This window comes from Megalobrama amblycephala, linkage group LG7, assembly GCF_018812025.1.
Source record: "Megalobrama amblycephala isolate DHTTF-2021 linkage group LG7, ASM1881202v1, whole genome shotgun sequence".
Taxonomy (NCBI): domain Eukaryota; kingdom Metazoa; phylum Chordata; class Actinopteri; order Cypriniformes; family Xenocyprididae; genus Megalobrama; species Megalobrama amblycephala.
This window is the reverse complement of record NC_063050.1, coordinates 26860830-26880512: the sequence shown is the minus strand read 5'-3', so window position 1 is coordinate 26880512 and position 19683 is coordinate 26860830. Positions and strand designations below refer to the sequence as shown.

Below are 19683 nucleotides of genomic sequence, written 5' to 3'. Positions count from 1 at the left end.
TTTAAATGTAAATGTTAGTGAAAAGCCAAAAAAAAAAAAAAAAAACAGACTTTGGTACTTTCTAGTACTTAAAAAGGTGAAGTCAATGAGAGGGTCTGAGATTGGTTATGGACCTGCTAAGTGAATTATACAGAAGAGGTGGTATTACACCAGCTCTGTACTTATCTGATCACAAAATGCATCATGCATCCTTTTATATCTTGTAACACAGTGAGCTGACGGGGAGAGGCAGCAGCTCAGTCCATTCAAGTATTACCCAACCCATGCTGAGAGATGCATCAGTATATTTAACAACAAAATAAATACAAAACAAATAGCGGCTTATGTAAGGCTAGTAGTTTGAATGTTGGGAAGAGAAGAGATGGATTTAGCTGACGTGATACACATGGTCACTTATTTTCGTTTGCTTTTGGTGTCGGTGGTCTGAAACACGCTGGAGGCGGACATGAGGTTCTCTATGTACTGCCCGAGAACCTGGTTCTCCGATTTGAGCTTAAGGTTCTCCTCTTTTACTGCGTCCACACGCGCAGAGAGATCTAATGAAAACAGACAGAAAGCATTAGAGTGCATCACTTAGCTTTTCTGGCAGCCATTAAGAGTGCCTGAGTGGATCAGTGGAGTCTGGTTAGAGGAAAAACAGCAACATGAAGGGTGTATATTGAGTAACAAAAAGCAGCAACAAGAAACTACTGTTAAAAAATTATATGCTTTTATACCTTCAAGTGTGTGTTGAAGCTCCAACACTTGGTTTATGAGTCTCGACTTCTCCTCTTGCTCAACCTGATTCTCCATATCTTCAGAAAAGATACACACACAAATATCTGAAACTACTCCAAAGCAATTTAAACTGAAATGGAAAACATGCATTTTAACAACACATTATAAATTATTATAATAAATTGTGAGAGCTATTTACCGTCAATCTCACAGTTCATGGTGGTGCTGTTCTGGTCCTCTGGTATGAAGCGCAGGACTGTCGGCTCACCGTCAGCTAAAAGAGGTATTATCATTCAGTGTGACATAAAATATACTTACAATAAAAACATTTGCTTATGTTTTTGGACATCTTATGGTGTTCGTTTAAGTATCACGCGAATACAATGTAAACTAAGCGGTTTCAAAGTCCTAACGCATCAATATAAACACTTGGCTAAGTTAGCTATCGGCTAGCAAAACAATCATCGCCTGACATGAATCAATATAGTTCACAGAGAGCTAAGATCACTGTGATTTAAATGGCATGATTAAAGTGTAATTATATAGCTATAAGTACTCGAGACATAACATTATTACTCTGGTTTTATAAAGTTTTAACTCGTGCCAGGTCCAAAACTCAGTCTCCACCCGTTCTCATGCATTACAGGCCTCTACACCCTTTGTGCTAAGGAAAAATGGCATTAAATGACCCGTTAACAAAATTCAGTTTAAATCATTAGCAACAAATAAACTTGGTAAAAGGGCCTTTAGGAAATTAATACACGCTGAGACGAAATAAGCATGATCGCATGTGATAGCGAAGCCCTAGAGTAAACACAGTCACACAGTCCTACCTGATATAAGACTAAAACTCTCAGCGTTATTAAAGATGTTCAAAAATAATCAGGCCTCCAAAGCAGATGTCAGGATAATGGTACAGACTGTCCGTTACCTCATCACTTCTCTCTTTTTCTCTCTCACATTAACTCACTACAGAGAAATACCGACAGAGGGAGACAAAGCTCACTGTAAAGTGTGCACAAAGCAACGCTAGCATGCCTATCTACTGCCCTCTATTTTTAAAAGAATAGTATTTGAAACAGAATGCATTATGCAACATAGTAAACATTTGCTCTCATTAGAACTATTTTCAATATATATATATATATATTTTAATAAATTCTGCACCCCACCAAATAATTTTTTTTTTTGCAAGTGAACAAAACAATGCTATAAATTTATCATTTATAATAGTTGTGTAGTAAAACAATGGTTTGATAGGATTTACGTTATTTTATTTCATAATTGTTTTAATATTTTATTACATTTTGCTCTCTATAATAGACTGATTCCATTGTGACAACTTACCCCCATACAGTTTGACAACATGTCCTGCTATTGGGGCACAAAAGCACACATTATCTATATCTGTGTTTTTCTGAGAAATGGAAGTGGAAATGTTCAAAAGCTTTTAAACTAGTAACAAAACAAATTTGACAACTAGCTTCAGTCTCCTCTCCCCATCATCTTTTGTCTACTACAGAAAAAATAAAGTCATACAGGTTTGAAACAACATGAGTGTGAGTATGACAGAATTTTCTTTTTGGGGTGAACCATCTCTAAAAATGATCACGAGAGTAGACATGAGTCATCTGAAATATGCAGCTTTTGTTCTACTTACTGCTCTGACAGTAGCTTCATTCACACATGCTCACTGTATGTATCAGCCTGTCTCTACACAGTCCTTATACACATGCAGATACTGTACACACTTACTGACCCTTATGGCGGGTGAGGTTTCTGACATGTGTTGACTGTCTCGCCATTCATTCATGTATTTGGAAAAACTACATGCTGCACAGTACTAAAGCATTTAGACACTGAGTTTATACTTGCTGCAAGAATATACTTCATAAAGCATAATTTAAAAAAAAGATCATTAAGGTCCCTTTAAGACAAGTCATTTCACTCGGCGGCCATCTTTGAAACGCCTCTCGGGCATCCTGGGCATCATGCAATCTCTTTGAATGGGGAAACATCAAATTCTCCAAAACTGTTCGTCAACCTTACGATTAAATTTCATATTTCTTAAAAAAACAATGAAATCTAACAACAACTGGCTCATAAATTTAGTTTCTAAACTCTCGAATCATGACAAAAAAAATATTTTTTAGGCTGGATCAAGCTAATGCGCATGCGTGATTCTAACGGCCGCTGAAGTGACGCGATGACTTTACCAGTCGGCGATTGGCTCTTATTTAGAAGGCGGGACTTATTCCGCCATATCCATGGGTTTCAAAGACGTCACTTCCGCTATGTCCGCCGCCATATTTGTGACCGGTCACAGCTGCGCGCTCTGTTTAAGTCTATGGTGACAGCAGCTACAACTAGCAGAGGAAGGCCAACAAAACACTCTCAGAAGGTTCACAACAAATTTACAATATGTCTGGGATATGTGGTGCTGTTAGCCGTTTTAAGAGTCGTCAGAACTACACATTTATTTGATCCCAAAGGAGTTAGATCGGCAGAATTATTGGCTTCATTCAGAAGGGACCACACCACTGGCAGCCAAACAGCAACGCACAACATTAATAACTGCTGGGACTGTCATTTACATAAGATTATAATTGTATACAATATTGTATTAAAATATTGTGAATTCTAGTTGCTGTGTTTCGGCGTGTTATTACAGGATGAACAAATTCACGACACGAGCTGACTACATTAGTTCAAGTACATGCGTGCATGATTTTGTGCAAATATAAGTTGTAATTTTATGTCTATCTTGTATAAATATATAGGATGTGTTCCGTTGAGTTAATTAACTTTGTTTACGGGTTTTTATTCTCTTCAGCTTCAGCGTGCGCAGCTCAAACAGCAATGATTAAGTCATTAAAATGTTTACAGTAATATTAAAACTTTCATATTTAAAAAAAAAAAAAAATAATACATTATTTTTAATAACTAGCTCTTATATTGTTCTTGTATTATATTCAGCAACACATGGTTTGATTAATAAGGATCACGAACAATAACAGATTTTTTTCTCAAATCATCTCATTTTGATTATTTGAGCTGCACGCACTGAATGAACACCCGTAAAATGAAGCGCTTTAAGTTAATTAACTCAAAGGAACACATCCTATATAGGGTAATTCATATATATTTATACAAGATAGACATAAAATTACAACTTATATTTGCACAAAATCATGCACGCATGTACTTGAACTAAGTAATGTAGTCAGCTCGTGTCGTGAATTTGTTCATCCTGTAATAACAAGCCGAAACACAGCAACTAGAATTCACAATATTTTAATACAATATTGTATACAATTATAATCTTATGTAAATGACAGTCCCAGCAGTTATTAATGTTGTGCGTTGCTGTTTGGCTGCCAGTGGTGTGGTCCCTTCTGAATGAAGCCAATAATTCTGCCGATCTAACTCCTTTGGGATCAAATAAATGTGTAGTTCTGACGACTGTTAAAGCGGCTAACAGCACCACATATCCCAGACATATTGTAAATTTGTTGTGAACCTTCTGAGAGTGTTTTGTTGGCCTTCCTCTGCTAGTTGTAGCTGCTGTCACCATAGACTTAAACAGAGCGCGCAGCTGTGACCGGTCACAAATATGGCGGCGATAGAATACAGTGACGTCACATTACACTTTCTCCCATTCAAAACAATACGAGTGACACGTCGTGTTATTCTATAGCCTTTGATATTATGTAGTCCTGTATACTTACATTAGAAATATAAATTGTAAGGTACAATATACTTATTGCGTTCATGTTGTATTGCAAAACACTTTTGCTGCTATTGAGATGGAATACAGGTAAGTTTAGTGGCAGTTTTGGTGGTATGGGTAGGTTAAAGGGTGGGTTAAGGGGTAGGATAAATAGTGTAATTATAGATATAACTTCAGGTAATTACATGCAGATATGTTTTTGCCATGGGTTGACTTGTATAGATATTCCACAGACAATGCAGAATGAACAATAAGTTGAATGAATGAACACAGAGAACAATCCAGCTACACAAACCAAATGTAAAATTAAAGGCACACTATGTAGTTTTCGCCTCTAGAGGTCGCTTATTCAAAACAAAGGTGTATCATGATGATGCCTTGATTTCACGGAATCATGGGAGGTGTCGTCTTCACGTCTACAGCCAGTGGAAAAGAATCCGACGAGACTCGGGCAGAAATCATATTGATGGATGAGCAAATAAATTAAAGATTTTTTAACATTATTGTACTATGAAGCCGTGTGTGGCTGAAAACCGTCGGAACTGAACGAGGCTGCTCGAGAGCAGTGGAGCTTTTATTATGCCACAGACAACCACTTCCGCTGCTTCAGGTCGTGCGCATGTGGGGTAACACAGCGCTGTTTAATCATATTAGGTAAATTTGTGTGTTGAAAGTTGTTATAGTGGCAGCTATAGCTTGGCAGCTACTATGAGACGCTTGTTGCACACTGCAGTAAGCTAGATCGATATGGTAAAACATGGTACTCACGGTAAATCAAGAAAACTATGTTTAAACAATAAGACTTACTGTGTTGAGCTATATAACATGATTAGATTTCTGTCAATGAATGTATGCAAACAGTTGCTAACCTTTCTAATAAAACACATAATATATTAAAGCGTCTTTGGTGTTTCCATGGTTTTTACAAAATAAAACCGGAAATCGGGGGTAATGCGGGTATGATGGCATTGATAGGCAACGCAGAGACAGGGTCCGTGTCCTGGTTAAAATAGCTTATTTCTCTGGATTTAAACATTCTTGGAAACATTTGGGATAATGTAAGTACAAATCAACAAAATATATAACATTATTCTAGTGGTTTTTGGATATTTTAATCCAAAAATCTTACATATTGTGCCTTACATAACATAAATCTTACATAACACAAGATGAAGAACAGAGAAGAACTAAAGGCTTAAATACACAGAGAAAGGTAATCAACGGAACAGGGAATAGTGACACTAATCAGGGACTATTGCATCAAATGAATGAATAGAACTAAGGCAAAACATACAATGAAAAGACTAGAAACTAAACAAGATGAGAAAGAACATGATTGTGACAGTTTTAAACAAACTACTGGTTAAAAAAAAAGAAGCATAGAATCATTAAGATTTTTTATGTTTTTGAAAGAATCCTCCTATGCTCACCAAGGCTGCATCCACAATTCAGTAAAAAAAAAAAAAAAAAAAAAGGAAAATTGTGAAAAATTATTACAATTTAGAATAACTGATTTCTATTTTAATATTTTTTTTAAATGTAATTTATTCCTATGATGGTAAGCTGAATTTGCAGCAGCTATTATTCCAGTCTTCAGTGGCAAATGATCCATCAGAAATCATTCCGATATGCTATCAGTTATTATTGGTGCTCAATTATTAAAGGTGCTCTAAGTGATGTCACGCGTTTTTAGGCCAAAACATTTTTTGTCACATACAGAAAACATCTCCTCACTATCCGATAGCTGCCTGTCCCCTGAACACACTGTAAAAAAACGCGGTCTCTGTAGTCACCACAAGCTCCAAAAACGGCAACAAAAACTACCTGGTGCAGTCTGGACCACGAAACATAATAAACATGCTCCAGCCAATAACCAACAAGAATGATTTTAAATGTGTGTTCATGACTGTTTCAGGAAGCACAGAGGGGAGGGGGAGGAGGAGGAGGGGGGGTCTAGCTAGCCTCTGTTTTGTTTGACAACACTTCGAATGTCAACAGGAAGTTACTCCACCCAGGATCACTTAGAGCACCTTTAATAATGGTTCTTACAATTATCAATGTTGGAAATGCAGTTTTTTGCTGCTTTATGTTTTTGTGGAAACCATGATACATTTTTTTTCAATATTCTTTGAAGAATAGAAAGTTCAAAATAACTGCATTTTTTTAAATAGAAATCCTTTACTATCCTTTACTGTTTTTATCATCACTTTTGATTGTCCTTGCTGAATAAAATTATAAATTGGTTTGTTACCCCACACATTTGTATGGTAGTGTTGTCAGGAGTTAGCGGTAGTGAAATCCACAAAGAACGAAGCGTTACAAACAAACTTTTAATAAACACTAGGAACACAGATGCAATACACACTTACAACTTAATGTTATCGCAAGACAAAGAACAGAGGCAAACTTAAGGGTTTAAATGCTCAGGGAGAATAATCAATGGAAAACAGAACAGGTGTAGAATTAACAACCTAGGAAACAAACAAGGATCAAGAACACAGGCAAATGAGCACAGGGAGAACCAATCTAAAACACACTAAAACTAAACAGAACTAAACAGAACTGTTAAAACAGGGAGGTGATGATGGTTGGAGGAGCCAGGGAGGGGTCAGGAGCAGGAGGAGCCAGGTGTGGACGCAGACCACAGCCAGGAAAAAGGCCCATGGCAGAGTCGAAGGAGGAAGAAGCCATGGTGGAGATTTGGCATGTTTAACCAGTAGGATGACAGATGGAGACTGAGCCGATGAAGATGAGGCCGAGTGACACCGATTGAGTGAGCCGCAACGACGAGCGTCTGAGGTGGAGCCAGGGTGTCAGAGGACTGAAGCCGAGCCAGTGGGACTAAGAACCAAGGTGGAACCTGACAGAGTCAAAGGGGTGAAGGGACGAAACACAGCTGAAGGCCTGGAAGCCCATGGCCCAGGCAGAGTGAGGGAGACCGGTGGAGCCTTAAGGGCGATGGTCCCAGGAGGAGCTGAGGGAAGGGGGAGCCAAGGTGGAGCTGACAGATTGACGAGCTGGGCTTGGCGGCTGGAGGCGGACCCAGGGGATACACTTGACAAGGCAGAGCTGGAAACAGGAAAACCCAAGGCATATCCACACAGCAGACTGGAGTCAGAGGAGGAGCCAAGGCTCTGAACTGGCTGTTATAGGCAGAGGAGTTGGGAGAGGGAGGTTGAGCGGGATCACTGGAGATGCAAGAGACTTGGAGCTGGGCGGAACCAGCGGAGACACAGGAGACTTGGAACTGGGCGGGCCAGCGGAGACACAGGAGATTTGGAGCTGGATGGGACCAGCGGAAACAGGAGACACAGGGAGATATCATCTTCCAATTCCTCATATAATGTAGAGGCCAGATGCAGCGCTCCCTCAGCGACAGGAGCGTGGGCGTGGCTCCACTCCATGCCTTCAAACTCCACCTCGCACCTGGTCAGACATTCCCTTGGGCTTGGGCTCCGGGACGATGATTGGTACAGTCTTAGTTCCTACTGGTGCTTACATCACGGCAGGCTTGGGCTCCGTGTCTGTGGTGGGCTCTGGTGTACACTCCGTGCAGAGTTTAGGTGGCTGGCTGGGCTCTAGGTCCAGAGTGGGGCTGGTGATGTCCTCCTCAGCGGGGCAGATGGTGAAAGCTGAACCGTTGTTCACCAGCACCCACTCTACAAACGCAGCGAAATTTCCCTGAAGACCATCACCAGGCAGATGGCCTTTGTGCGCTTGTTAATGCTGGTCCTGAAAAACATGCACAGAGCGCTGTCTGGAAATATCGTAAGGTATGCCATGTCTAAAAATTCCATGGTGTGGTCCTCAAGGCTTCATTGCTCTTGCTCCAGGCAGAGCAGTTGGAACTGCAACAGGAAATCTCAGGAGATGTAATACACAACCACATTAAATGTAAACAACATACAATGAACAGACAGAACTAGGGGTTAAAATACACAGACAGATTAATCAAGGTAAAACATAAACGGTGCAGAGCTAATTAACAACCAAGGAGACTAACTAGGAAAACAGACGTGCAGTTAGACAGGGAAAACCAAACACAATGACAATAAAACCGAACATAACAGTTACAACTGTGTTACAATTTCCAAAAACATATTAAGCAGCAAAAACTGTTTACAACATTAATAATAAGAAGAAATGTTTCTTGAGCACCAAATCAGCATATTAAAATTATTTATATATTAGAATCATGTGACACTGAAGTCTGGAGTAAGACTGGAATAAATCACATTTTAAAATATATTAAAAGAGAAAACACTTTTATTGTAATAATATTTCACAATATTACATTTTCTACTGTATTTGTGATCAAATAAATTCAGCCTTGGTGAGCATATGAGATTTCTTAAAAAAAAAAAAAAAAACTAAATGATTCCATACTTTTGACCAATGGTACAATAAGTACAATGTAACTACAATGTATTGTCTCAAATGATTCATTTAAATGTAGTTAAATAGTATAGTAGTTAAAGACACTTAATATAAAGTGGATACATTATTCAGATTATAACTGTCATTTTAATGTGTACCTGTGTGCTTTTTTCATGCACATTTCCAAGTTCCATCACTGATTTGGTTCCTCAAAGAAAACAAACAAATCAGCTTTTAGACAAGACATGGAGTCTTACCTGAATCATCAGCTAGTGAGATGTTAGTAAAAGTCCCATCATCTTCATCTACGTCACCCTCCATGACTGAAAATATGCACAAATGTGTCTGTATGGGTGTAGCCTGTTAACAACAACAATTTAACATGTTAAGCAATTTAGTTACATGTCTCTGGAAGGTTATTTCCTCTCTATCTAGTTCTCTCTCTTCCTGAAATGCTGTGTGTTTGTCTGGTCGTACCCTCTCAATTATTCACCATCACCACGGTTACCAACCAGACCTGTGTGGCAACTCCGATGACAATGCCACAGAAGACTCAGAGCAACGCCTGAGAGATCCAAAGTTCACTCCCCCCTCCCCCAACAGCGCACACCTTTAACTTTCTCCTGCCATCTGTCTCATTTCATTTGTGCTGTAGTAGTGTGACAATACAGTCTATGAGTGTGACACATTAACTAAAGGAAGTGTCTGATGGCCTCACACAAACAAAACCACATGGCAGTACCAGCTTAGTTGTTTTGCACTTCGATCAGTGTTGTAAAAAGCCCAGAGTATAACTACAAGTTACTGAAAAGACACGTCATGATGAACTGATTGCCCTCTAGGAGCTTTCATTTCATTCTTGTTTCATTTTAGGCTGCAGATGTAAAAATATGTTGTTAGGCTAGTTTCTGACTCTAACACAGTGCAGCAAATAGTGTCTGTAAATGTAACAGTCTCTGCCAGTAGAGAGTTTTGTAATGTCCAAAGTGTCCTAATTGTACTTTTAATGGCTACAACAGACTTCATACCTTTATTTTCTTTTGATGGTCACTTTATAACTGTTTAACAAATTATTAGTAAATATATTTTGAGAGTATGGGCAAGTCCAAGCATGAAAGTGTAGTGTGGGATAAATTATTAAATATTATGATATTTATATTTCTTGGTAAGGATCATCTGTGCAGAATCACCTTATCTGGGTTGGTGAAGTCTTGTCTGTTGCCAACAAAGCTTTGAAAATCGCCTGACAAATATGTGTGAAGTGCCTCCTAGTGGTTAAAGCCTGTCACAAATTAAAGAAGGAACTGTGCTCATGAAACACAGATGCGATGCTTGTCAAAAAAAAAAAATACTTATGCATCACAGCCTTTTGCATATTAATTAGGTGAAATGATTGTTTGCGCTTTTAATTCTTTCTATTAAATATTATTTTTATTATATTTTTATATTAGGCCTATTAATTTTGAATTTTATTAGCCTAATTGTGATTCTTAAATATCTAGAAATATTAATAGATTTTATAGCATAAACCTAATTGACAATAATAATATCATATAGACTAAAGCTTAAATAGTCATGTATTATATTTGCGAAAATACTACATGTAATTCCTGAAACTGGCATTGACAATCCCAGCAACACCAATTAATACACAAAAATATCACTCCCATAGACTGACCTTTATAGTGATTGCCCCATCATTTTTATGAATACAAAACTAACTCATGTGGTTCAGTTCGATCATACCTTTGATTATATTCAAGGTAATTGAACAATATACGCCATTCCTGCAAATGCAAGCTTATTCAAGCTTAAAATGGTGCTATTTCATATAATAGTCTTTTTTTATTGCAAGATCTATGAACCATGTATTTTAGGAGTTGGGGTTTTGGACAGGATGTTCACACTTCCGTGGAAGCCTGAGCTTTTACAAGATAGTGATTACATGGCAGAGAAACACAGTTAATGCAAGATTAATGAGCCTAATCAAAACACAGCCACACAGTCTACTCTGTGCTAAAATATAGCCTGAAGTATAAGTAAATAAAACTAAATATACTGTATGTGATCATATGTAACCATACTTATTTGGCTCAAGTAGTAGTCTTTCTCTTTGAAAGCAAGTACACTGCAATCCCAAAACATATTGCCAAAAATTATGTCTTTGAAAACTTCATGTTACTTGCAAACTGTACCATTTAAGTAAAGTAAACTAGTTGCAAGTACACTTTACCTGTTTGTATTTTAAATATAATCTTTTCAATCAATTATTTAAATTGAATTGCTTTTAACATATTAAAACATTTGTGTCATATGAAGGGAATTCTGACTAGACTTTATGCAGTGTTATTTTTTGTATCATTCAGATACTAGTTATATTATAGTTATATAAAATAGTTAAAGGTGCCCTCGAATGAAAAATTGAATTTATCTTGGCATAGTCAAATAACAAGAGTTCAGTACATGGAAATGACAGTGAGTCTCAAACTCCATTGTTTCCTCTTTCTTATATAAATCTGATTTGTTTAAAAGACCTCCGAAGAACAGGCGGATCTCAACATAACACCAACTGTTACGTAACAGTCGGGGTGTACGCCCCAATATATGCAATATGCCAGCCCATGTTCCCAACATTATGAAAGGCATTAGACAAGGGCAGCCAGTAACGTCTGGATCTCCACAGGTGAATCAACAGACTAGGTAAGCAAGCAAGAACAATAGCGAAAAATGGCAGATGGAGCAATAATAACTGACATGATCCATGATATCATGATATTTTTAGTGATATTTGTAAACTGTCTTTCTAAATGTTTTGTTAGCATGTTGCTAATGTACTGTTAAATGTGGTTAAAGTTACCATTGTTTCTTACTGTATTCACGGAGACAAGAGCCGTCGCTATTTTCATTATTAAACACTTGCAGTCTGTATAATGCATAAACACAACTTCATTCTTTATAAATCTCTCCAACAGTATAGCATTAGCCGTTAGCCACGGAGCACAGCCTCAAATTCATTCAGAATCAATGTAAACAATATAACAGTATACAATACTCACATAATCCGACGTATGCATGCCGCATGCATGACGAACACTTTGTAAAGATCCATTTGAGGTTTATATTAGCTGTGTAAACTTTGTTTATGCACTGTTCAAGGCAAGCGCGAGCTCCGTGGGCGTGGAGCAGGAGAATTAAAGGGCCAGTAGCCCTGAATCGGCTCATTTATATGAGCTGAAACATCACAGACACATTCAGGGGACACCTTAGACTTATATTACATCTTTTTTTAAAAAGTTCTAGGGCACCTTTAAAAGTTATATCATATTTTGAACTAAATATTATTTTTATATTTTCCATTTTAATTTTTGTTAGAATCTTTTTTAATTTATTCCATTTTAATTTTAGTAAAATATCTAGCTTCCGCCAGACCGCCTCCCGTATTCAAGTTACAATTTAATTTGAGATAGCTGTTAGCATTTATAGCATAAATGTCTCTTCAGATGAAATGTAGAAACATGATTGAGTGAATGAAAAGGAAGAATAAGGAAATTTTAATGAAAGGATGATGAAGGTTGAGATGGTAAGGATGAGATGAAGAAAATCAGAGAGATGCAGGAACAGAATGATACATTGACAGGAGATAAAAAGTTTGACAGATAGAAAATGGCACAATAAGTGACAGAGGGCCAGAATGAAGAATAAACTCTAATGGAGATGTATAGGCAATCTCTCGTTCTATCTCTCATTCCTTTCAGACTGCAGAGTTAACAGATGCCCATGGCTGGCAGAGGCTCTCTTGATGCTTGTAAAGGAGGCACAACCCATCTGCACTGTGCATAAGCACCAGCAACAATAAACCCTGAACAGACCCCAAATCAGCTTTGTGTTTAGGAACACCAGCAGAGCAATGAGAATTAATGTTATTTTTTGACTGGTGCAAGAATAGTAATTAACCATGTTACCAAGCACATGCTGCGACGGGATCTCTCCCTGTACAGCCAGAAATAATGAAATGCTATGAACAAAGAAGTTAATATCGAGTCAGTTACATTTCAGAAAAAATCAGGTAATCACAGCCATGCAATTCAGAACATATTGCTTTTAAATGGTGGTTCAATAAACAAGAAGGTAATATTGAGTAACTTATAATGCAGAGACAATATTGCCAGTTAGATTGTGTATTACTGCTCCGCTATTTAAAATAGTTCATTAAGAAGCCAAATATATCTCCAAGCAGATGGTAAGAGGTTTTTCGTTCCTGAATCAGTGTTTTGAACAAATCAGTTGCTTGAATCATTCAATGACACATCAATATAGACAGGCAGCTGCATTTCACATATGTGTACTTTAAATATGTTTACCTAAAATATTCTTTGCGAAAAACAGTTTGTGAAAAGATGAATTCACAGTATTCATAAAACAACTTTCAGCAAAATTCAGAAGTGTGAACCCAGTGGACACTTTACTTTCCCATGAGGGCACAGGAGAGGCTTTGTGAATGGCAGTGTGATGCAACTGACCTGGTAGATCACATGACAATGACTATATATAGTACGTCCAGATTACAAACATTAGATAAAACAGATTTTTTTTAATGGTCGCAAAGTAAGAGCTTATTCAAAAGAAGTACCTACTTGGAGAACATGCAATTTCCGGCATATCCAGTCACTTGTTTAATTCCTGAACGAATAGGTTGAGTGTAATTCAATGACTCACTCCACCTACTGGCAGAATGAAGTATACATGCAAAAAGGCCACTAAAACTATCACCAACCAAACAGCTGTATAAAATACTAGGCCTTTTTGCTATTTTAATAATTTGCAGTACAGCACACACCTGCATGTGGTGTAACAGTGTTGTTTTTCAAACCAATTCTATCTTCCTCTTTTTTTACTACACGTGCAGATCTGTCCTCTCTATCAATGGAAATCACATTGCCGGCCACCATACAAATGATAATATGCTAACATAGCGCATCCAGACCTTAGGACACACCAGGGAGTGAAGGTGCCCCTGTGCCCACGTTTTGGTCAGCCAAGCCAGGGGAAGAGGAGGCGGCACTGAACCTGGCTCCAGTGCTTTGAGGCGTGACATCCAGCCGAGGTTCAATCTGCCTGCACTGCAAAATGATGCGGTAGAACTGAACCCCAGACACAGAAGACATGTTCCAAATCACTCCCCTTCTGTGTAGAGCATGAAATCCCTCAAGATACTTAACAAGACCTTGAGAAAGGAATCTCAAAATGGTCCTGCTTTCTCATCCAATGATACAGACACACATGCTTGCAGACGAAGCAATATATAAATACAAAAGTCAAAAGATTGGAAGAAGTGTCTTATGCTCACCAAGGCTGAATTTATTTGATAAAAGTATAGTAAAAGAGCAATGATATTGCAAGACCTATTTTTAGTTACCATTTCCACTACAGAAATGTAGCAGGAAACAGTATTTATTGATTCCATGTGCAAAAGTGAATGATAATAGGGGTATTCTGAGATATCAATAGTATTTTACTTGTCATGTGATTTGAACATGTCAGCCCCCATTTCAAAATTCATAACATTAAAGGGATAGTTCACCCAAAAATTAAAATTACTGCATAAATTACTTACCCTTAAGCCATCCTAGGTGTATATGACTTTCTTCTTTCAGTCAAACACAATCAGAGTTATATTAAAAATATCCTGGCTCTTCCCAGCTTTATAATGGGAGTGATTGACCCGCCACCAGGAGTTTGATTGACAGGCGATCTAACCAATCATAACGTCGAATCCGCCGTTATGTCTGACAAAGCAGTCAGGGGAGTAAGTAACATGGACTTGAACTTGAAAATGGTGTGTACTGACATCTTTCCGCAGATGAACATTCCTTCTGATGTTCGTTTATGTTTATTTGATGCTTTAAATTAACTAGTAAGAAGAGATGTTTTGAAAACGGCCATCACTAAATAAGTCGTTATTTTGTTTTTTGGCGCTCCAAAAATATTCTTGTAGCTTTATAGTATTAATATTGAACCACTGTACTCACATGAACCGATTTAAATATGTTTTTAGTACCTTTATGGATCTTGAGAGAGGAAGTGTCCATTGCTCCTTATGGAGGCCTCACGAAGCCATCGGATTTCAACTAAAATATCTTAATTTGTGTTCTGAAGATGAACGAAGGTCTTACGGCATGAGGGTAAGTAATAAATGACAGAATTTTCATTTTTGGGTGAACTAACCCTTTAAGTTTAATGCGTATGGCTGTCATGCCGGAAACTCGTTGCCATGACATTCTACGCTACGCCATGATGTACTACACTATTTCCTACATTATAACGCGTAGTACGTCATATCGTTAGGGACTTTAAGCAACAGCAGTTGATGGAACGGCAATGGCAACCAGAAGTAAACTGTCAACTGCTGTAGCTAAAGAATGCAAAATTCACTGAGCAACAACAAAGAGAATGGCGTAACGGGTCATTTAATCATTTGACATAGTAAAAATAAATTACATTTATATAAAAGCTAGAGAATAGTTGCTTTTGGCATTAAATTACATACAGATACAATTAAAATGCCACATAATCATAAAACATAACATTTACTTATCTAATCTGTCACGTATTATTGACTACGGCAAATCGGCTACTCTCCCGTAGTAGACAGTTACTACCTGGGTTACAGTAGAACATCATGAAGTAGCAGTTAAATTAACGCATACGCAACAGAATGCCAGAATGGTGTTGTGTCAGCAGCTGCTGTTTAAAGTCCAAGCCAAATGCGTATGGCTGTAGCGACGGAAGCTCATTATTTTACTTCATGAAGTTTCAAATAAGGTTATTTGTCTTACACAAATGCATCGATTTCCTTCAGAAGGCCTTTATTTACCCCCCAGGAGCTGCGTGGAGTATGTTTTATGATCGATGGATGAACTTTTTTTGGCTTCAATATCTCATCAATCTCCCCCATTATAAAGCTTGGAAGCGGAATTTTTAATTTAACTCTGATTGTGTTTGTCTGAACGAAGAAAGTCATATTACACCTAGGATAGCTTGAGGGTGAGTAAATTATGGGGTAATTTTCATTTTTGTGTGTATTATCCCTTTAAGAACTGTTTCTTAAGCTCCACATCAGCATATCAGATTTATTTCTGTATCATGTGACACTAAAATCACCTAATTTCCAGTGTATATTGTATTGATGTGTTGTCTGAATATGTTTACATGCTCATGCTGAGAATATGATATGCAATGTGTAAGAGAGAATTTGGGAGGGTTGGCCCTGGAGAGGCTTCAGGAAGGGGAGTGTGAGGCGTTGTTGCGGCGACACGACAGGAAGGAGCTGTCATTGTGGTGGAGTGCCAGGGCCATCTCTGCAGATGGTCTCTATGACATTATGACGTCATCTTCCTCTCCTGACAGAACCTCCACCCGTAAATCCACATGCAAATACAAGTAAACAAACTCTTTTTTTAAGATCCAGTGGATTTGTGGTTATTCTTATTATCTGCAGTTTGCACTTTCAAATACTCATTCTGAAACATCAGACTATGCAATGTTGCTCATATGATAAAGCAAAAATGTGTGAAGGACATAACACAAGGTATTAATGGGGAACCCTTTGAACATGGTAAACATTTGTTGTTGTGATTTTTTTGAACGTTCATATTTAATATTCTTATGTGTTCACATGCACTTTTCATGCCTGGTTTTGTTTATTCTTTTATGGTCAATATTGGACTCACTGCTTTTGGACAAGACTTTGGGTGGTTCTCAACCAGGGGCCTGGGGCCCACTAGGGGGCATCAGCAAACTTCCAAGGGGGCCTCAAGGTGACTTAAAATGATTTAAGACAAACAATTAGACAAAACAAGCATTAAACAATTAAAACTGCAAAAAAAAAAAAAAAAATCAAGATAGTCCTTATTTTGATTAAAGTTTTTTTTCTTTAAAGAACCAGGGTTCCCGCTGTCTTTAAAAACCTGAATACACTGTATGTGGAAGGTTATTAAAAGTGTGATTTTTAGACCTGGAAAAGTAGTATAAATGTATAAAATCTTAAAACACAATCCCCCCGGTTTCATAGACTAGGCTTGAGATTTGTCCCAGACTAAAATGCATGTTTGAGCTGCACTGAAAACAACTTGCACTGATACAGTGATGCTCAGAATTATTGGCACCCTTGGTAAATATGATCAAAGATGGCTGTAAAAATAAATCTGCATTGTTTATCCTTTTGATCTTTAATTCGTAAATTTAGCAAAAATCGAACCTTTCATTGAAGAAAAAGAATTGAAAGTGGGGGGAAAGTCACATTATGAAATAAATGTTTTTCTCCAAAACACGTTGGCCACAATTATTGGCACCCTTTTATTCAATAGTTTTTGCAACCTCCTTTTGCCAAGAAAACAGTTCTGATTCGTCTTCTATAATGCCTGATGAGTTTGGAGAACACCTGACAAGAGATCAGAGACCATTCCTTCATGCAGAATCTCTACAGATCCTTCATATTCCCAGCTCCATGTTGGTGCTTCTTCTCTTCAGTTCACTTCACTCATTTTCTTTAGGGTTCATGTCAGGGGACTGGGAAGACCATGGCAGAAGCTTCATTTTGTGCTCAGTGACACATTTTTGTGTTGGTTTTGATCTTTGTTTTGGATCATTGTCCTGATGGAAGATCCAACCATGGCTCATTATAGGATTTCTAGCAGAAGCGGTCAGGTTTTGATTTTTTATCTGTTGATATTTGGTAGAATCCATGATACTATGAATCTGAACAAGATGTCCAGGACCTCCAGCAGAAAAATAGGCTCACAGCATTACAGATTCAGCAGTATATTTAACCGTGGACATGGGGTACTTTTTATCCATGTGTGCACCAAACCCATCTGGTGGGTTTGCTGCCAAAAAGCTCTTTTTTTAGTTTCATCTGACCATAGAAGCCGGTCCCATTTGAAGTTCCAGTCATGTCTGACAACTTAATATACTGGAGATTGTTTCGGGATGAGAGCAGAGGATTTTTCTTGAAAACCTCCTGAACAACTTGTGGGGATGTAGGTGCTGTTTGATTTTTTATTTTATTTTTTAATCGCTTTCTGAGACTCAAGACTCAACTAATCTCTGCAATTCTCCAGCTGTGATCCTTGGAGAGTCTTTGGCCACTCAAACTCTCCTCTTCACCGTGCATTAGGACGATTTAGATACACGTCCTCTTCCAGGCAGATTTGTAACATCTTTAGTTCATTGGAACTTCTTAATTATTGCCCTGATAGTGGAAATGGGGATTTTCAATGCTTTAGCTATTTTCTTACAGCCACTTTCTATATTGTGAAGCTCAACAATCTTTTGCTGCACATCAGAACTATATTCTTTGGTTTTACTCATTGTGATGAATGATTAAGGGAATTTGGCATTTGTGTTTCCTCATGTTTATACTCCTGTGGAACAGGAAGTCATGGCTGGACAATTTCATGTTTATGATCACCTTGGTGTGCTAAAAAAAATGTAAATAAGAATGGGAATATACTTCAGAGATATTTTACTCATAAAAAATTCTAGGGGTGCCAATAATTATGGCTAACATGTTTTGGAGAAAAACATTTATTTCATAATGTGATTTTCCCCCCACTTTCAATTCTTTTCCTTCAATGAAAGGTTAGATTTTTACTCATTTTATGAATTAAAGATCAAAAGGATAAACAATGCAGATTTATTTTTACAGTCATCTTTGATCATATTTACCAAGGGTGCCAATAATTCCACTGTATATCTTAAAATATGTCAGTGCCATTGTTTTGTCTCAAGATGCACACCAGTAATGTTTTTTCTAAGGCACATTTATAAAAGCTACCCAAATGTCCTAAATGAACTAAGGCCTAATCATGGCTTAATCTAAGCCCTGTCTAGGCCCATGGCTATTTTTATAGTGAGTATACAGTTTACTAGCTCTAAAATTGCAAGTTAAAAATATTTTTAAAAATCCTCATTGAGTAAATTATGAACGACTAGGGCCTTTGAATATTGTTGTGGACAACAGATCCTCAAAAACAAAGAACCGCTACTCTAAAGTCTGACTTTCAACCAGATTTCTGCTGTGAACCCCTGGTGGTCTGTAAAGGTCCAGCAGGCTATTTGTTGCCCTACATCAGGGGGTGTCCAGACTTGATCCTGGAGATCCACTGTCAAAAATAATAATAATAATAATAATTACCAATACAATTTATTAAGTCTTTACGGTTGAAGTGGTGAAGTTTGAACCCCTGCTCTAAAGCACCAGAAACAGGTCTATTAAGATTCTGACTGATGTTCCAGTATTGTCATTCTCCCCTCTATGTTCTCTCGCTACATTTTTAAGAGAGGACCAACATATGAGAGCAGTTTAACAACCCACTTTCTTAACAACCCACCCTCTAATCAGTCAAGGAAGCTTCAGTGAACACTCTGAATGACCGTCTTGGAAGTTTACCTTTCCTTAATCTGCAACCTGTAGTTTCACATTCCATAGTTCAGCTCGACTCATTCTTCTTCATTTTTCACTCTTCCACACTACCAGCTCAATGTATTCATTCTCACCTCTACTCTCAAGTTAATTTAAATGTGCATATGCATTTCTCTGGGTGTGGCTGGTTAGCATGACTCAGTTAGCCAAAAGTATCATTGCCAGCCACTACAGCAAAACATTATAGTGCTCAGAACAGTAGCAACCTTTGCTATGTTTCACCCATTTCACTTGAAATGGGCCTCACAACAGAAGAGACCTCCACTTGTACACCAGAGTCAAAAAATTAAAGGGGGCTTGGAGGACAAATGCCATCAAGAAAAAAAAAATAATAATAAAAATGCTTCCAAGATAGGATGCAAAAAAGGCTCCATAT

General features: G+C 37.8%; 1 protein-coding gene across 5 annotated transcripts; it reads right to left on the bottom strand.

Annotated features, from left to right (window-relative positions):
* Positions 1 to 20: 20 nt before the first annotated feature.
* Positions 21 to 9310, bottom strand: scoca (short coiled-coil protein a). 5 transcript variants are annotated; one of them, XM_048196777.1, is made up of 5 exons: positions 9227 to 9310; positions 9082 to 9147; positions 917 to 991; positions 717 to 794; positions 21 to 536 (listed from the first exon to the last, which is right to left on the bottom strand). In XM_048196777.1, exons 2-5 carry the CDS (start codon positions 9143 to 9145, stop codon positions 394 to 396), a joined length of 360 nt encoding a protein of 119 aa, XP_048052734.1. In that variant the 5' UTR covers positions 9146 to 9147; positions 9227 to 9310; the 3' UTR covers positions 21 to 393. The 5 variants fall into 5 exon arrangements, with proteins under 5 accessions (XP_048052734.1, XP_048052733.1, XP_048052735.1 ...); XM_048196776.1 differs by having other exon boundaries at positions 9082 to 9286; XM_048196778.1 differs by lacking the exons at positions 9082 to 9147; positions 9227 to 9310 and adding an exon at positions 1551 to 1708.
* Between the last annotated feature and the right edge of the window lie 10373 nt (positions 9311 to 19683).

Coding starts and splice junctions, on each gene's coding strand:
- scoca (XM_048196777.1), bottom strand. CDS start 9,145: ATGGAGGGTGACGTAGATGAAGATGATGGGACTTTTACTAACATCTCA. Junction 992..9,081: donor CTCACTAGCTGATGATTCAG/GTAAGACTCCAT, acceptor TACCTCTTTTAG/CTGACGGTGAGCCGACAGTC. Junction 795..916: donor CATGAACTGTGAGATTGACG/GTAAATAGCTCT, acceptor TCTTTTCTGAAG/ATATGGAGAATCAGGTTGAG.